Below are 18,938 nucleotides of genomic sequence, written 5' to 3' on the forward strand. Positions count from 1 at the left end.
CCGAACCATCAGTTTTGTGTATCCTTACCCAAATATGTATATGGATAGATGGATTAGTATTAATTTGACAGCTTTGTGCACCATTAAATTATGTTTACCATAATAAAAATGTATAGTTTTATGTATAGATAGTTTAATGTATATATATATATATGTATATATTTGTTTATATAATAAACAAGCGAGAAAAATGGTCTCGTTGCAAAAAAGCACAATCTGCCTCTTGATTTCCACAGTGAGGGTGATGAGTCCGCATAGACATTAATCACAGTAAAACTCAATCCAAACAGCCCTGAGTTTCTAAGAATCTGGTTTCTAAGGGGAAAAAGCGCATTGATGTTGGTCAGGCCCATGTTGCCTGAAGCCAGCTCTGATGATCTGAAGAGCGTTCCTCTTGACTGGCACATAAAGCTGTCAGGGCGTGTGGCATGGGGTTGGCGCCAGGCTGAGCTGCAGCTGCAGCGGGCACCTCCACCAGCCTCCTGCAGAAGCACTCAGCTCATCGCAGCAGTGGGGAAAAAACGCTCTTTCTCTCTCGCCAGAGTGGAATGAGACCACCGCACCGTAAACAAGCTCTCCTACACTCTGGCTCGGGCTCTCCTGTCATAGGGCTGAAGATCTATAAACAGGCTTTATGATGCTCTGGTGGCTGTGGTCAAGCAGCAGGCGAATTGGTTCTCAGGCTGGGGCGCTGCAGCTAACATATGACAAGCCAACACCACAACAAAGTGGCTATTCTAAACGCTGATGAATTTACTGAGCTGAAGGTGTGGGTGATCTGGTCAAGTGGTCAAATATATGTATAGTCAGACTCTCAAAGATCCCTGGAGCCCAGTTTTCAGAGATGGCTGTAAGGATGAAGTGTAAATCTCATGCATCTTATTACCAACGGACTCTGTTCATTATGACGGAGACATCATAAAGGCATGTCAGAAAACAAAAACACCAGGCCTTAGTTAAGCGTAGCCACGAAGGCAGATATAGAGTAGACCACAGACATCACATCAGACACCATAATTTCACATCTAAACAACTGTAGGGACTGAAAGAGCAAGACCAAAAAAACACCCCAATATTTTAAGAATTTGATTAGGATTCTATTGTTTGCATCAATGCCCTTCACGTGTATGGCTGCTGTCCTCGATGTAATGCACTGCGTTTCTGCCCTCTAGCGGTCATTTATATACAATGCCTGTGGAAATGAACGTCTTTCTTTTCAGAATTTAAAGGTTATGCATTTGAAGATGTAATGCAAAGAGTGAGAATGTTGAAAAAACATAATTCATATTTGTTTGACAGAGCTGTCAATCATGACATCACAACCCGTTTTTATAGCATCAAATAACTAACTAAAATCAAACTTATTTTAAAAAACAAACTCTTAAACTTACATCTGCATGATTAAAAACTGCATAAAATGACAGAAACCATCTTTTGAAAAAAAAATTATTTGAAGTGTAATTGTTTAGTTTGTCTCAAGTACCATTACATTGAGAAGGTGGGGTTTATGATCTATACTGGGACCAACCACCTGGGGGCGATCAAGGCACTTTGGCTTCACTTTTCAGGACGTGTGTGGCACGCTTAATTGCAGCCACATTTCTTCTCTGATGACGTGTTTACTGGCGCGAGTGCAGGACAATCTGTCAATCGCAGAGGCGTTTAATCTGAGGAGGCAAGGGAGGCAGCGCCTCTTCAAAAAATTGGATGAGAACATAATGCATATTATAAAAATAAGCAAATGCAAATATTACAAAACGTGACATTAAAAAGTGTATTAATCACTCATTATTTTTTTAAAAGTAACACTGTCCAACAGCAACACCAGCAGGTAAAGTTACAGTGGGAGTCTGCGTCTCTCTTGCCTCCCCTGAGCCCATAGAGTTTTAACAGACCCCCTAAAGTGTGCGGTGGGTTTGGTGGGGGGTAATCGAGAATGAATAGGGGAAAGTCACGTGAGAGGAGGCAATGCCTCCATCGCACTATGATTGGTTATGATTGGTTTGTGCAATAAATCCCGCCTCTTGTTTTCACGCGTCCCACTTAGGTGCCATTTTATACAACACCATTTTCAACTGAAAACGTTTTGTGCATATTGGCCGTTCCTTTACACGACAAATGCGTTTAGGGGGCCTGAAAACGCAAACTTTTGAAAACAGGATTCAGAATGCAAGTTTTTGAAAATTATACTGTTTTCGTCTGCAAATTGGTGAATTTGTGAAAACAGTGATGTCATGCACATGCGTATTACGTATTCAGTCTAGGCGCGTAGTGTTTCTTTACAAAGTGACATCGCCAGCTACTGGCCTGGCATGAATAATTCAGCGTTTCATTTTCACGGATCTGAGGGAACGGGGACTGTTTTGACAATGTACGCAAAAAAACTCAAAGGAAAAACATTTCCATTTTTAGTAAATTGTTGTCATGTAGATATGACTGATTTATATCACGTCAAAATTTAAATTAAAATGACCTGAAAACATGACGACTGTGGGGGTTTTAGTGAGTAGCTAAATCAGCTTGGTGAAATTAAAGTTAGACCTACATCTTCGTGTTTGTGACCAGTGTTTATTGAGCTTGATAACTGAAGATGATCTGAAAATAAGTTGACTATTAAAAAGAACAGTTTAACATAATTTCACAAATAAAATAGGGTAGGTTGGAGTAAGATGCCCAAGATCGCAAGATCGATGTGGAAATACAAACCGGAAGACAAAAGACAAAAAGGGGCGGGGCTACATAAGGTCAAGACTAGCAAGTTCCGTTTTTTATGCCGACTTTTACCTTTAGTTATTCTGCTTTTCTCTAAGCTGTATTGCCTAGTAGGCCTATGTGATCTTTAATAAATATATTTGCTAAAGCCTAAACTGCCAAACTGACATTTGTTAATAATATATGTTTTTGTAAAGAGAAACGTTTTACCTTTTCGGCTCCGTTGACTGTGTGTGGTAGGCCTGCATGAATGAAACAGTGACACTGCTATGTTAAAATCTGCCACCAGGAGGCGGGTTAAGTAAAACTACAGGAAAGATTTGCAAATGAGGTACAATGTAGGCCAAGCTTAATGTCACAGGCAAAATCTGTTTTTTTTTTAAATAAAATATATTTAAAAAATATTGTAAAATAAAGTGTTATAAATGACATAAAGAACATGTGTATATGGTCTCCATCTTCTAAACAGGGATTGTTGCCAGGAAGACAGTCACTTGTCCAAGAGCCTGAACTCCACATCCAGTGGCATTCCATGAACTCAGCAACCGGATGGTCTGTGAAATCATACGGGAGGAACCAGCTGCAAAAGCCTCTTTTAATTATGATTAATATAGTTACAAAGCCTTTTTGAAATGTGAGCATATGAACATATTTCAATGTGAGCGAGTAGTCAAAACTATTCTGAGCCATCCAAAGCAGAGCAGGTCATCTGACTCCCTCAGGGAGCAATCATGTTACTGTCTGCCCCGACTAATCCACTGCCAAAGCTCTGAACATGACTTATAAAGAAAATTGTTATTGCCCGAGAGATGGAAGACAAATGATGTGATGACAAAACGTGCAGCTTTAAAATAACGGTAATGATTTTCTTCTTCTCTTCTTCATTCAATCTATTTGAGATGATCTACATCTAAACTTATAAATACCGGTCAAAAGTTTGGAAACAAAGGTTTTTTTGAAAGAAGTCTATTAATCTCCCCAAGGCTGCATTTATTTGATTAAAAATACAGTAAAACTGTGAAATGTTATTACAATTTAAATTAACTTTTCTATTTCTGTTGTAATATATAGCCTATATATTTTGATCAAAGCTGAATTTTCCGCATCATTGCTCCAGTCTTCAGTGTCATCCTTCAGAAATCATTCTATTATGATGATTTGGTGCTTAAGAAACATTTATTATTATTATCAGTGATAAAAACACAGTTGTGTTGCTTAATATTTTTTTGTGGAAACTTTTTTTTCAGGATTCCTGGATGAATAGAAAGTTTAAAAGAACAACATTTATTGTAAACAGAACTTTTTTTGTAACATTTATAAATTTCAAAAAATGTGCTTATCTTAGCAATTTAATGTGTCTTTGCTGAATAAAAGTATTAATTTCTTTCTTTCTTTTTTCTTTTTTTAAATCTTACCTTTTGAATGGCAATGTATCATGTTTGTCCACAAATAATGAATAAATGAAGTTTTTATTTATCTGTTTTCAACATTGATAATAATAAGAAATGATCTCAGAATGATTTCTGAATGACTGAAAATTCAGCTTTGCCATCAAAGGACTAAATTATATTTTAAAATATATTACAACAGAAACCAGTTAATTTAAATTGTAATAATAGCTTATTTCAAAGTATTTTTTCCCCCAATACTGGACTGAATTAATAATACGCACTTGACTTTTCGGGATCAAAGCCTACAAAATGCATGACGATGAATTATAATTTTCAACAATGCCCATATATAAAAAGACAAAATAAAAGCACTTGGAATAGTTAAAACATAGCAGATAACATAACAGATGATAGCAGATAAAAACATGCAAGAGAGTGGCTATTTATAAACGTGTTCTTGATACAAACCGAAGATAAACACAATTCCTCAATTGGCCTGTAAATTATGAAATGTTATATATAAATATATAAATAATACGTCTCTACCCCACACCACTAATCCTACCTATTGCGTATCATATAGACGCGAAAAGTAATTTCAGCGTATAAATAGCACGTCGAACACAAACATAAACTCGTGCTATTGAGATCGTGTTGAATTGTATACATAATAAAAAATAAATTGAACACAATAAGATATTGTTTCAAAATAAACGCCACAATCACATGTAAAGAAAATATTTGTTAATAATTCTATTTAATACAAAAATTGGTTGATGTACCTCTTGGTAGTTCTTAAAATATTTTTTTTCTCCCCTTATAGTGTGAAGAACATTTTAATAATCTAAAGATATCTTTTTTTTTTTTTTCATTATAAAGAACATTTTGTGCATTTGAAAGGTTCTATGGATTTTAAAGGTTCTCCTTAGATGGCAGTAAAAAAAAACACGCCCAAAACGTCAAAACGTGTTAAATTGAGAGTATTAAGAATCCCCAGTCATGCAGGTTCCTTTAGGAGGTGTTAAATTTGGAAGTGATTGACAGGGATGAAGAGTAGCGGAAAGAGGTCTGTGCTCTCATCACTGCAGCAGACTCATTTAGATAACACCCATCTCACCCCTCTGCCCCATCATTTCCTAAACAGGTTGGCCTACAGGAAGTTTTCAAGAACGTTATCCAACTCTTTATCTGCTCCAAATGCGCTGTTGAAAGACAAACCTTCAGATGCAGTTGCTCTGTGGGAGTTTGTGCCTCTTCTTCTCTTGACCATGTAGTCTGTCATAATATTTATTTCACAAATGCATCAAACAAGACGAATTATTCTACACTGGTTAAAAACAAAAATCTTGGTAAACTCTCGGAAACATTTGCAAGTCTTCAGCTCCATCCGTCATGAGGACTGTCACTAACATGCAGTGGCGCTCAGTGGAGGAGATGCGCAATAAATCATCGTGATATAAAGCAGTTTCCATAAGCTGCGGAGTCAGTTTACTTTATTTCACCAATTATTGCAGCGATGGATAAGGGAGTGTTGATTCGCCCATAGAGAAAAGTGCTTGCATCCATTTATCAGAAACGCCTGTCTGAGACTCAGACACAGATTTTCTCCAAAACTATAAACATGAAGCTCTATAGTGCAGACACGGGCACCATTTACTGCAGCATTAACCGTTAGAGATAAAATGAACGATAATACTGTCTGTCTCCTCTGCACAACGGATGACTAATATCCAGAGGAACGGTATCTCTGTCCCCTGCTGTAGCAAAAATCCTGGATTACATTTATTGTGTTCGTGTTGCAGCTTAATTACATATTTAATAACTGTTACTAATTAACTACTTAATAGGCAATTGCGTAGATGAGCTTGTAGGCTAATATTTTTGTTGTGTTATGAAAAATGTGAGAAAAATGGTTCTAAACAGTGGTTCTTCGGTTTGTAACAATAGCAGAAACCTTTCTAGTTCTAAATAGAACCCTTTTTATAAGGTTCCATATAGAACCACGCTTTGAAATGTTTTAAAAGATTTCAGTTAGGCTACAGATTTAAAAAAAAAAAAAAAAAGGCGGGAACAAAGAACCGTTCACTCTAACTCGAAGAACCATTTCAGCGTAAAAGGGTTGTTTAGAACGATATGGTTCTAAATAGAATTGTTACTAGCAAAGATATGTGTTACTATGAAAAGAACCTTTAAAGAACCATCTTTTTTATATAATGTTGGATAATATTGTAACGTGTTATGTAATTTACGTCCAAAAGGTCTACTTTATTAAATAAAAGTAAAACAAAAATACAGATACATTAAATATCCAAAACTGAATAAAATACAAACTAAAACGAATATAGCCCCTTTTCACGGACAGTGATGACCCGTTTTAACAGTAATCATCGTAAATCTGGCAAAGTTTGTTATATTTTCATTTTTTAAAAAAAGATGTATGTTGATGTAGCTATAACACTACTTAGTATTCATCAAAAAAAAAAAAAAAAGTTAACAATGATGATGGTCTTTCTAATGTTAATAAAGTTGACATCTTTCTTTCTTCTGACTGCCTTTATCAAGCTCTCTCTACCCCCCCCCCCCCCCATTAATATAATTAATAATACTTGATGAATATCAATTAATTGATTTTATTAAATACATACTAATTAAGATTCATTCAATTCAAATTATCCAGATAACATAACTAAGATGTCCAAACTATAGATGTATGTAACATGCCGAGCATAAAGTGTTATCATCAATCACAGATGTCCTTTGTACTGTTCTTTATATCAGTTTCCTCCACACAGGTCTATATTTCATGTGAATTGGCATGTGTTGCTCTTCTGCTGCGGCTGTTCGGCGTGGGTGGGTTTCTGGTTTGTTGTCATCTGTTATCACGTCTTGATAACAAACCCAGTGGCACCAGAATCTTTCAGTGGTAGACAGTTGGGTAGGGTTTGTCATTGCAGGTTTCAGGTTCCAGCAAAGTCTGATCCCTTGGAGAAAACTCCTCTCTGGCCTTTAGTTTCCTCTGGATTAAGTAATTAAGAAGAAAACAAACAAACAAATGAGAGCACAAGTGCCAGGCAAAAGGTCCATTTTGCCGCCAAATTCATCTTTAGAGCTGACAGACTGCTTTGCCGCCATAAAAAAAAAGCATCGACCTGAATTGCAGCTGATAAAAACACACAAAACAAGTGATCAGATCAGTGTTAAGACCATTGAAAAATTAAATTAGACGACAGCAATGTAATTTATTTGTGTAAATAAAGTTGTTATAATTGGTGGAAATTGTTTCTTGTATGAAGGTCTTACAAGTCATTTTAATATTATGCGTCATTGACCAATGAAAAGCTCTAAAATGTTGTACGCGCAGCTGACCCCGCCCCTCTGCCTCACTACAGTAGCCTATGCCATCACTCCGACTTACCGAACACCCCGAAAGTGTGTTATGAGGGGTCTATTAGAAAGATGAACGTGCGTATACCTCTAAACACAACAGATTAACACTATTCATTAAACGACTATAGGCACCCCTGATAAATGCCAACCCTCATTCCATGGCAATGTTCTCCAGCCAGATGACTTCCACTCCTTTCTCAGTGCGGGACATATTGAACCTGGAGCAGAATCAGGAGGATATGGTCTCTCTGGACATGTCTCAGCGGCTGGACAGTGCCCTTATTCCGCCCTCATCCTGCATGCTGTCCACTTTCAAACAAGAGCAGTTCATGGAAATGCCATCCGGAGCCTCTCTCTTCAGCGAAGACCTTCAGGACGACAAAGGCAACAAAAACAGCGCTCTGAACTTCGGTACTGCTGCCTTTTATGGGAAGAATTTCCTAGAAATGGACTATGTTAAAGACGCAAAGACGGATGACACGTTTGAAGACAAAGAGAAAAAAGGTGAGGTGAAAAAGTTTACAGTTCATAATATTGAATTGTTTAAACGTTTGTGTGTTTTCCAAAGAGTTTCCACGTGTGGCAATCAATTATAACCCAATAGGGTAATTACTATAAATCAATGGCATGCGTCGTCTATTTTTTTAATCTTGATTTTTACTTAGCTTTTGAAATTAAAAATCGTTTTTTTTTTTGTCACCAGAAAATAAAGTTCATAATTAACTACTGTTAAAAGGGCCTGTCATATAGTGCACAAATTTCAACTCACTACAATTGAAAATGTAGGTTTTAAAGTAATTTCTTTAAAGTTTTTTTTTGTTTGTTTGTTTGTTTGTTTTTTAAATCCAAAAGGTTCAAAAGTTTCAGCCTGGATTGAAAATGTCACATATTAATAATAATAATAATAACAACAACAATAAAAAATCAAGTAGCCAAGTTTTTTACTTTCTACATGAAATTATTGGATGGAAAGAAATGCCTATAAAAATGCTGGGTTAAAAACAACCCAAGTTGGGTTTAAAATAGACAAACCCAGCAATTAGGTTGTTTTAACCCAGCTGTTGGGTTAAGTGTTTGACCAACCTGCTGGATAGTTTTATTTAACTCAACTATTGTTTTAAAATTACTGTATTGCTTGCTTAAACTGAACTCAAAACATTTATTAATAGATTTAATGATTAACAATTAAACAATACACATTTATTAAACTGCTTATTAGCCTAAATGCTATTTTGTTTTTATTATTATTTTTGCCTAATTATGTGTCTGATTTTTAATTTCCAACCTTTTTTGGGTTCATTTTAAGACAGACATATAGTCATATTTAAACAATAGTTGGGTTAAATAAAACTGCCCATCACATTGCTCAAACATTTAACCCAACCACAGAGTTAAAACAACCCAAACGCTGGTCCATTTTCAACCCAACTTGGGTAGTTTTTAATCCGGCATTTTTTAAATAATAATTTTACAGTGTAAACTAAAATAAATACATTCTGTTTAATTATCGACTGTTTTCAGACATCAGCTGTTCTCAGGAAGATCCCAGTGAAGATCTGAAGCTGGATGATGCGGATCGACCCAAACAGAGGAAGAGGAGGAAGCCTCGGGTTCTCTTCTCTCAAGCGCAGGTGTACGAGCTGGAGCGACGCTTCAAACAGCAGAAATACCTCTCTGCTCCCGAGAGAGATCATTTAGCCAACGTGCTCAAACTCACCTCCACACAGGTGAAGATCTGGTTCCAGAACAGACGCTATAAGTGCAAGAGGCAGCGTCAGGATCAGACCCTGGAGATGGTGGGCATCGCCCCTCCGAGACGCATCTCGGTGCCTGTTTTGGTTCGGGATGGGAAACCATGCCTGGGTGACACGTCCACTTACAACACCTCGTACAATGTGGGGATCAATCACTTCACCTACAACACCTACCCTGCGTTTAGTAATTTCCCGAGTCCAGGCAACACGAACTATTCCTGTAACTATCCATCGAGCATGTCCAGCATGCAGCCTTCACAGTCAAACAGCAGCTACATGAACTTTGGCGTTGGGGATCTAAATAACGTCCAGGCTTCTTTTCAGTCCAGCAGCGGAGTTCCCTCACTACACGGCATCCGAGCTTGGTGAAAAAACGGCATTTAGGCTATTGCATGAATCATTTGTGCGATCAAACGACATTGATGATGATTTGAATAGACAGAATCCGGGATGGTTTTGCTCTGTCAGATACAAGAAACGCTCATTAATATCTTTCCGTATACGCATCATTTTCTTTGTAAAACTGTCTGAATAATTTGCTTGCACTTGAGTTAAATGATGAGAGATTAACCGCACGTGGAATATATAATTTATAATTTTCACCAGATGTATTATGAGGCCTGTAAAGATCGTGCGAAGTAACCAAGGTATTTCATTTTTCTTTCTTTCTTTCTTTCTTTCTTTCTTTCTTTCTTTCTTTCTTTCTTTCTTTCTTTCTTTCTTTCTTTCTTTCTTTCTTTCTTTCTTTCTTTCCTTCTTTCTTTCTTTCTTTCTTTCTTTCAATATATAAAAGGACATCAAGGAACTAATATTATAAGCATTTTTTTTCTTTGCCAGAAAGTACGACTCGAATTAAGGTTTTGTTATTATTGCCTGTGTAAGTTTGATATGTAAACTTTTCGAAAGAAAATAATGGCTAATAAAGGCTTTTCAAGAATGTATGCAATTATTATTTGGTTTGTGTATGGAATAACAATTTAAATATTAACACAACAACAACAACAACAATAGGCTAGCATATTAATTAACATTTGTAGTAAATAATTATAAGCATAATAAGTAAGTAAATTCATTTTTATGAATTAAATTCAAACACTTTTTTTATTATCATAAGGCTATTATTAATATAGGCTAGATTTTGTTTTAATTCACGGCTTTATCTCAATTATAGGAAACCAACATTTTGTCATATAATTTGGTTTAGACACTGTAAAATACATTTTCACGGTCACTGTTTTTATCAAAAAATGTAAAGCTTGGTTAACATACTTTGCTAATAATTTATTAGTATAAAGCAAATTAAATATTTACGATGTGTTATTAATAATAATAATAATAATAATAATAATAATATTTTAAGACCGATGTTTCTCATATTTTTCATAGATGACATGAACTTATACTTGCGCTGTATATGTCTAGAAATAATCCCAAGTTGCAAATGCTTCAGAGGACCTGCTTCTGTTTAGCGCGTCATGTGATGTGATTTAATTTGACAGGTCTTCAGAGTAAAACGCTTTGACCCGATTAGAAGTTTGTGGTCATTGCAATGATCAATCCAGATCGACGCCAGCTGAGATAACATACTTACACAGACTACTGTTAGCCTAATATTAAAATGGTCCCACTATATAGGTGTCTTTAATTATGTACTGACGTTTAAATTAATAATTTGATACAATGCACTTGTGCACATACATGTTACATTGTTCTTATGTTTTAAAAATACCTGTAATTAATTTCTGTAATTACATCTGATTACACTGTTGATCCTTAAAGGGTTAGTTCACTCAAAAATGAACTTTCTGTCATTAATTACTCACACACTCATGTTGTTCCACACCCGTCTTCAGAAGACAAATTAAGATATGAAATCTGAGAGGTATATGATATGTTCAGACAGCAATTTAACCACTTTCAAGGTCCAGAAAGGTACATATGTAAAACAGTCAATGTGACTGCAGTGGTGGTTCAACCTTAATGTTATGAAGCGATGAGAATACTTTTGTCCGCAGAAAACAAAACAAAAATAATGACTTTATTCAACAATATCTTCCTATCTCTCATATGTTATGTTCAGCAATTCCATGTTCTACATCCAAAAAGCGTCTCACAACGTGTCTACACCGGACACGAGCGGCACGACATGACCAACAGACAAACTCATTATAATCAGTGATACTGTCTACAGTGGATGCGGCGCGGCACGACAAATTCCTGACAGTAAATGGATTCCACGTTCTATTTCTGATGTAGTCCAAGTGCTTTGCAATGGTCGGTCAGTCTGATCGCGTTCAGTTTAGACAGCTTAGCTGTTGCAGCGGTGCGATGTGATGCAACGCGAAAAAAGTCGCATCTGTAGACATAGTGTCATTATTAGACGCTGTTCATGTGAGCAGCACGCATGTAATGCTGACGCAGGAGCCGGCCAATGAGACAGAAGAGAAGATATTGTTGAATAAAATCATTATTTTTGTTTTGTTTTTGCGCACAAATTGTATTCTTGTCGCTTCATAACATTAAGGTTGAACCACTGCAGTCACATCGACTGTTTTAACGGTCTTTAGTAACTTTCTGGACCTAATGGACTAGTCATATACCTCTCAGATTTCATCAAAAATATCTTAATTTGTGTTCAGAAGATGAATGAAGGTCTTACGGGTTTGGAATTATACATGAGGGTGAGTAATTATTGATAGCGATAGTTCACCCAAAAATGAAAATTCTGTCATCATTTACTCACCCTTATCTTGTTCCAAACCTGTATGAGTTTCTTTCTTCTGTTGAACACAAAAGAAGATATTTTTAAGAATGGTGGTAACCAGACGGTTGACGGTAGTCATATTTTTATTTCCTACTATGAAAGTCAATGGGTGCCGTCAACTGTCTGGTTACCAACATTCTTTAAAATATCTTATTTTGTGTTCAACAGAAGAAAGAAACTCATGCAGGTTTGGAACAACATGAGGGTGAGCATATAATGAAAAAATGTTCATTTTTGGGTGAACTATGAACCCTTGGGTGAACCCTTTAAACCTAGCCATACCACCAAACCTGTCCCTAACCTTACCCGTATCCACCTCAATAGCAGCACAAGTGTTTTGCAATACAATACAAACATAATATGTTACATACATTGTTCTTTTTTTTTTTTTTAAGAACATAGTAGTTAAAGACACCTAATATAAAGTGTGACCCTTAAAACTATCATATAAAACTAGCTATATAAAGCCTAAAAAATTCTGGCAGTTGCTTCATATATAACCTTTTAGGGGTTCCCATCATGTGATCCTTTTTGGATGTCGCTTTAATGAATTAAGTTTGCTTTAGTTTACTGTTTATTTTGATTTATATGAAGCTTGTAAACATACATTATCTATATAGAACCCCATTGAACCTTTTGTAAGTTTGTAAACATCCACCCACAAAATGGTTTTGTTGACCCAAACCTATATTATATATATCATTTTCTTTTTATGTGAGTGTGCTATTTTTGTAAAAGCTGGTGTCACCCTTGATTGACAACACAAAAGTGCTCTGCTTAGTGTGTAGAATGGCACAATTTGCTTGACATAGAGAGGTAAGGGTGCATGGCTGTGCATGCAAAGACTTGGATGGAGGAGGGAAGGAGATCCATATTTGCTGCCACTTCAGATGAGTAATAGATTGTCCTTGGGCATCTCTCTGGCCTCTCCACACATATCAGTTAACACAATTCCCCCTCTCCACCACATCTACCTACAACTGAGCCACAGCATCTATTACAGATGAAATATAATAGAAAGCGTGGCTGTCATTTCGAGTCAAATATGGGGCCACTGAGAGGTAAAGAGAAAGGTCACACAGTTACAATGGTGGCCCACTCTTCAGAGGCGTTGAAAAGAACAAGTCAGATAACATGAACGCACATCTCTAAAAATAACAGACCTTGTCCTCCGGCTACAATGGAAGGAGAATGACAGAGGGAGAGAGAGAGAGCATGCGAGAAAGAGACCAGGGATGGAATAATCAGCTTTTCCGGGTCTTATCGGAGGAAAGACAGGGTTGCATGCCTCTTTATCAGCGGAGCTCTGATTATGGCCATAGCTTTTCTGAGCTTTTCCCCCCCTGCGATACTCCAGTTCTGTCCTGCCCAGCATAACAGCTGCTGGTTCATCGCTGCCCAGGATGTGAGTTTAACTCAACTAAATTGCCTGTCATACTGTAGGTGTCCATGTGACAGCCTCCAGCGTCTGGAGGCATGGACTAGTGGCAACACCAATGGTTAGACGCTAAATGAAACCTTATTTTACAAAAGAAAAACATTTCTTGCTGTAGTTTTTATAAAAAGGAGTCTTAAAGTAGGTTGGTCATTGACAAGTAAAGCTTCAAAATCTTTTCAAAACTGATGAAAACAAGAATGGGTTGTTAAACAACATGTTTAAATTCATTTTTTGACTTTTTATGTCAGGTGGTATACAACCCAATCGTTGTATATATCAAGCGTGCTGCACAAATCCTGAAAAGTGAAGCCAAAGCATCTCGATCGCCCCCAGGCAGTGTTGCCAACTGCTTTCAATTGAAAATACCTAAAACTGGTAGCTAAATGTCACTAGATGACATCATAATTGCAAATTCATTGATTTATATAAATATGAATAGAGATCAAGTCAAGTCAAGTCACTTTTATTTCTATAGCGCTTTTTACTATGCAGATTGTATCAAAGCAGCTTTACATTGATAACTGGTATATAATTTTGGCTGCACAGCAGCTCTTCAAGAATAGTGTCAATGCAGGCAGATCAAAGCACTGTTGAATAAATGTCAAGAATACTGTTGAATATCAAATGTCAAGTCAAATGTCAAGTGTCCCCAACTAAGCAAGCCAAAGGCAACAGCGGCAAGGAACCCAAACTCCAACAGGTGACATCAGGTGGCAAACAAGTGGCCAATAGGTGTTAAAATGGAGAAAAAAAAAAGTTCTCCTCTGGCAAAAAGTGCTTTGTTACGAATCAGGTTGCTATCATAAATCTGATAGGATTGCAACATTCAAAGTATTTATTTCAGTTCCATCCAGTTGAGGATCATATTCATCACGCCGGTATGGCAAGATCAGTTGGCAAAATAAGAATCTAGAAAAGGTTTGTCCAGGAAGTTGCTAGATTTGTCCCTAAACTTTTGAAAAAAGTCTCAAAAGGGGTGGGGAAGTCACTAAATCTAGTGACAAAATCCCTAAATTGGCAACACTGCCCCCAGGTGGTTGGACCCAGTATAGATCATAAACCCTGTCCTCTTGTAATTTAATAGGATTTTCCCCAAAAATGATTTCTGTCATTTTATCACATTGATGTAAGTTCAAGTGTTTTTAAATAATTTTGGTTTTAGTTAGTTATTTGATGCTATAAAAACGGGATGTGACTTCATGACTGACAGCTGTGATTGAGCAAATTAGTCACTGCGGCACCAACGCCTTTTTTGAGATTTTTGGGCGGAGATTGGAGCTTTACCTTTAATTTCTACATTTCCATAAATATTTATTTCGCACCGACATAATGAGTTTTTCTGCAGTAAACTGTAGCCTTCTAAACGGGAGTGTGGGCGGGGCTTTGAAAGCGCGCGGCTCCACTTCAGCATCAGCACGATGTCGGCGCCATATTGGGACATTGGCGGCTTCACTTTTCTACAATGGAAGAGAGTGGAGTTGCATTGTAAAAAAAAAAAAAAAATGCTTGCAATTAGCAGTTTTTACCAGTATTTGAGAAATATCTACAAATCTCTTTCACTTGGGCTCCTCTGGATGATTCATTATGATGTCTACTGTTATTACCCTGTCAGTTCTTAATAAGAGCCATGTTTGCAGCTGTGCCACCCTGATATTCAAACTGCTGGACAAAAGTTTTTTAATTATCTCAACAGCTTTAAAACTACTTATATTTATAAACTTTGTTTATAGGAAAGGTTTCAAAAGGCTTTTTATTATTAAGAAATCATTTTAAATAGTTTTCTTAATCAGTTCATTTGTTCAGTTGCACCAATGTTGTGTTGCCAAGTCTGCCGTTTTCCCGTGGAATTGGTCTACTTTATGTGTTGCCTGTTGCCTGTCATCTGTTTTTCATGTCTGCGGGTTGAAGTGATTCCAAACAACATGATATTTATCCCCTGGAATGTGAATTTAACCCCGCCTGAAAATTCAGCTTTGCCAATGCAGGAACACATTACATTTTAATATATATTCCAAAGAAAACAGTTCTTTTAAACCGTATATTTTCACAATACTCTTTTTGGTGTATTTTGTGTGAGCACAAGAGACTTATTTCAAAACATTAAAATAAGGACTGACCCCAAACTTTTGAATGGTATAGTTTGTACCAAAATTGATTGATATTCAACTCATAAACCATTTTGAATAATATTGTAACGGTTATGATCAGTTTTCTTGTCGTTGTGTTTGGTTTTCCATGTCTGTCCTAGTTAGTTTCTGTGGTTAATTAGCTCTACATCTGTTCTGTTTTACCTTGATTATTCTGTGTATTTAAACCCTTAGTTCGATCTGTTCATTGTTCTGTGCCATTTGTGTTATTATATCTTCTGAGATTTCCTATTCCAGTTGGATTTATTGATTTGTTGTGTTTCCTAAGCCGTGGGATCATTGTATTTTACTTTCAGGCCTTCTAATCTATTGACAACTTTTGTGTAGAAGTTGTCATGTTGTATAGATTCTCATTTTCAACATAATCACTATTTAAAAACTTATGATACAAACTTTGTCATTTCAGTTTACTGAACTTAAACTGTAAAAAAAATGTTATTGATAATTTACTTCTTTGCGACATTTCTGCTGTAACATCACTTCTGTCTATTTTGGTTCTTGTTTCATATTTTCAATTCATGTTTATCTTCTTATTCTTTTGAATTTAATATGGTTTTGGTGCATTTTCGCCACTACTAGAGTTTTGAAAAAAAACGACATTTTCAAAAAAATATTGTGCACACAAGTAGCCTAATATTTACTTTAGTAAATAGTAAGTAGCCTAATATTTACGGATAGGGTGGATAGTAAGCACATTGGGATGCAGGGTTTGTCTTCACAGAATGGGCCGGAATCAAGGAACTGAAATGAAATAATAGACTACCAGACGATTTCTCTTGTTATTTAGTGCCCCCTGCTGTTTGCAATTGAGCAAAGAAGAAATGTAGAAATGGTGTTATCCCAGTAAAGGGACTTCATCAATTTTAATTCTCAGGATTGTTAACGGACGAACGTGCACATGGCAAAAAAAAAAAAAAAAAGCATTCAGTTAAAAAGAAAATGACCCTTTGTATGCCACTGGCTAAGTTACGAAAGAGAAGAAAGGTGGGATGGTAGATTCAGTCTCAAGGTGTTTGTTTTGGAAGTGAGGAGTGTCAGCAGTCCAGCTTCAGTTTGTCTGATTGTTCAGCTCAGGGAATATTCCTGTGCTGGAGAGTTTAGAGCAAGACACACTTGGAGAACAACAGATTTGAGATGATTCAACATCTCTACAGCAGGTGAGCTTTCCTTTATGGGTTTTATTGATTATTACATTACAGAAACGTGTTATATAAAAAACCTGAACTTTTTTTTATTTTAGATTAAAATTGTTTAGCAAAAGAAGCGTACAAGTTGAACATATAGTTTTTGTAGCCGGAATGTTTTTTTAGGTACAGGCCCTACTTGAAATAAGGTGAATTTGGCTTTTTGACTTTGTGTGTAAACTACAATCAATTATTTTAATTCTAATTAATAATTTATTTTATGTATAATCTCATGTTATTGATCAAACACTGCATTTTTTTCAGCAAAACAGCAACACTTATGAAACAAAATAATTCATGAAACCCAACTTCTTTGAAAAATACTCTATAGAGAACAGTTCAGTTAAAATGAATTCTTATCTGAATGTGTCTACTGTGTTCACATGCTATAGCAAAAAATATAATAATATTGGAATTTTAGTTCAGAGGGTGGGGAGATTATTCAAATAATTTAAAACGATCCTAGTTTAAAACATGAAAAACCACAGCTAAACATAGGAGTTTTGCTTTTGTAAAGCTTTTGAGGCAAAACTCCTGTTTGGCAGTGGTTTTGTGACAAGGGGTCCTGTGTGACCCTCTTCCCCATTTTTCAAGATTTAGCCTAAAATTGATTTATTTTAATATATAATATATGCATTTTTCAATTGTAGTATTTTAAAAAAAAAGGCATCTGAAATAATAAACTAAGTGCAATGTAGTGTTACTCAAAAATACAGATTTTTTTGATACAGTACATATCAATACTGAAATATCTGAAACGCTTCCAATACTGCACTTTCTCTCTCTCTCATCTCTCCAATAGCGATTTTACTCATAATCTTTCTCATTCCCTCAGATTTTGTTCTCACGTTCAAAGTGCAGCACATAAACCACCTCTCAGTACTAAATTGAGTTATTTTTTGCTGCTTGTTGCCCTTAAACCGTCAAATACACACAAAATAATGAAAGAAAACGCACGTGTAACAATATAATGGATCCGTGCATAAGGTTTTAAAGTGACAGCAGCCTAATAAACCTGCTGCCAAATTATTAGATAATATTAAAAATATCTATATGGCAGTTTTCCCCATCATATTGATGTCAAAATTGTGGTCAGTGCTGAGTGGCTAGTAACTTTGGAAAACCACTAGCCACAGTGAAAAAGTTAAGCATAAATAGTGTGATTAATAAGAGACTAGAATGACGAGCTGCATTGTAGTAAAAATAAATAATGATTGTAATTGATGAAAACAGGAAAGACATAGTGAGCTACACTGACCCTTTTCCCACACTTGATTCATTGATCTCCATGTTCTTCGTTGCTGAGGGTGGAGTGAGCATCCCATTATTTGAGTGATGATTTTTCATTCAGAGGAACCTGTCTAGCGGGATTAACTACAGCATTTGAAAGAAGGATCTGTATCCGTGGACTAGAAAGTGTTGTTTGTCAAGTACTTAAAGTCTTTTATGTATATAGCAAATAACATTAGTAACTATATCAGTGGTGTTCTATAATAACCCCAGAAGCCATACTCCTAATGCCCCTGTATTTGACATTCATTCACTTGAATGCTAACTTCAACAGAGCTTAACTCTTATAGTCCTGTAAAATCATTTAGGGTTAAATAACAAAGAGTTTACTTTCATTTAGCAGATGGTTATATACACAGTGACTTACAGTATGCTGTGTGTTTGCAATACAGCTAAATACATTGTTATGCCGTCAGTTGCTACAGCACAAGTAAACTAAATACACATGAAGGGTTAATTTCAGGATGATGATATTGACTTTGCAGGCCTGGCTAGCATGTGTTTCAGGTCATCCATCAATAAACAGGCTAACATGAATAATCATTGGACCAGTTTACCGTTCTTACACTCTAAAAAACGCTGGGTTAAAAACAACCCAAACTGGGTTGAAAACGATTGGGTTATTTTAACAAATGTTTGCCCAACATGCTGGGCAGTTTTTTTTATATAACTCAACTATTGTTTAAAAATTACTTTATTGCTTGATTAAAATGAACCCAAAATATGTTGGAAATTAACATTTATTAATATGTTTAATGAATAGTAATTAAACAATAAACATTTATTAAATAGCTTATTAATACATTTTCACCTTTTGATTATTATTGTTTCCTCTAGCAATTATGTGTCTGATTTTTTATTTCCAACATAT

General features: G+C 35.9%; 1 protein-coding gene and 1 long non-coding RNA gene across 2 annotated transcripts; one reads left to right on the plus strand and one right to left on the minus strand.

The window, feature by feature from the left end:
- Positions 1 to 6,780: 6,780 nt before the first annotated feature.
- LOC137005440 (uncharacterized) lies at positions 6,781 to 9,313 on the minus strand. The gene is made up of 3 exons (XR_010892246.1): positions 9,208 to 9,313; positions 7,640 to 7,858; positions 6,781 to 7,119 (listed from the first exon to the last, which is right to left on the minus strand). It is a non-coding gene; the product is annotated as an uncharacterized lncRNA (long non-coding RNA).
- nkx2.5 (NK2 homeobox 5) lies at positions 7,199 to 10,165 on the plus strand. Its single transcript, XM_067366279.1, has 2 exons — positions 7,199 to 7,994; positions 9,012 to 10,165. The coding sequence occupies exons 1-2, from the start codon at positions 7,649 to 7,651 to the stop codon at positions 9,611 to 9,613; spliced, it is 948 nt and encodes a 315-aa protein (XP_067222380.1). The 5' UTR covers positions 7,199 to 7,648; the 3' UTR covers positions 9,614 to 10,165.
- Positions 10,166 to 18,938: the final 8,773 nt, after the last annotated feature.

Source organism: Chanodichthys erythropterus, chromosome 1 (genome assembly GCF_024489055.1).
Source record: "Chanodichthys erythropterus isolate Z2021 chromosome 1, ASM2448905v1, whole genome shotgun sequence".
In the NCBI taxonomy this organism is placed as follows: Eukaryota; Metazoa; Chordata; class Actinopteri; order Cypriniformes; family Xenocyprididae; genus Chanodichthys; species Chanodichthys erythropterus.

Excerpts from the sequence above, each read along its gene's own strand:
- nkx2.5 (XM_067366279.1), top strand. The coding sequence starts at position 7,649 with ATGGCAATGTTCTCCAGCCAGATGACTTCCACTCCTTTCTCAGTGCGG. Across the intron at positions 7,995-9,011 it reads TGAAGACAAAGAGAAAAAAG|ACATCAGCTGTTCTCAGGAA; the intron begins GTGAGGTGAAAA and ends GACTGTTTTCAG.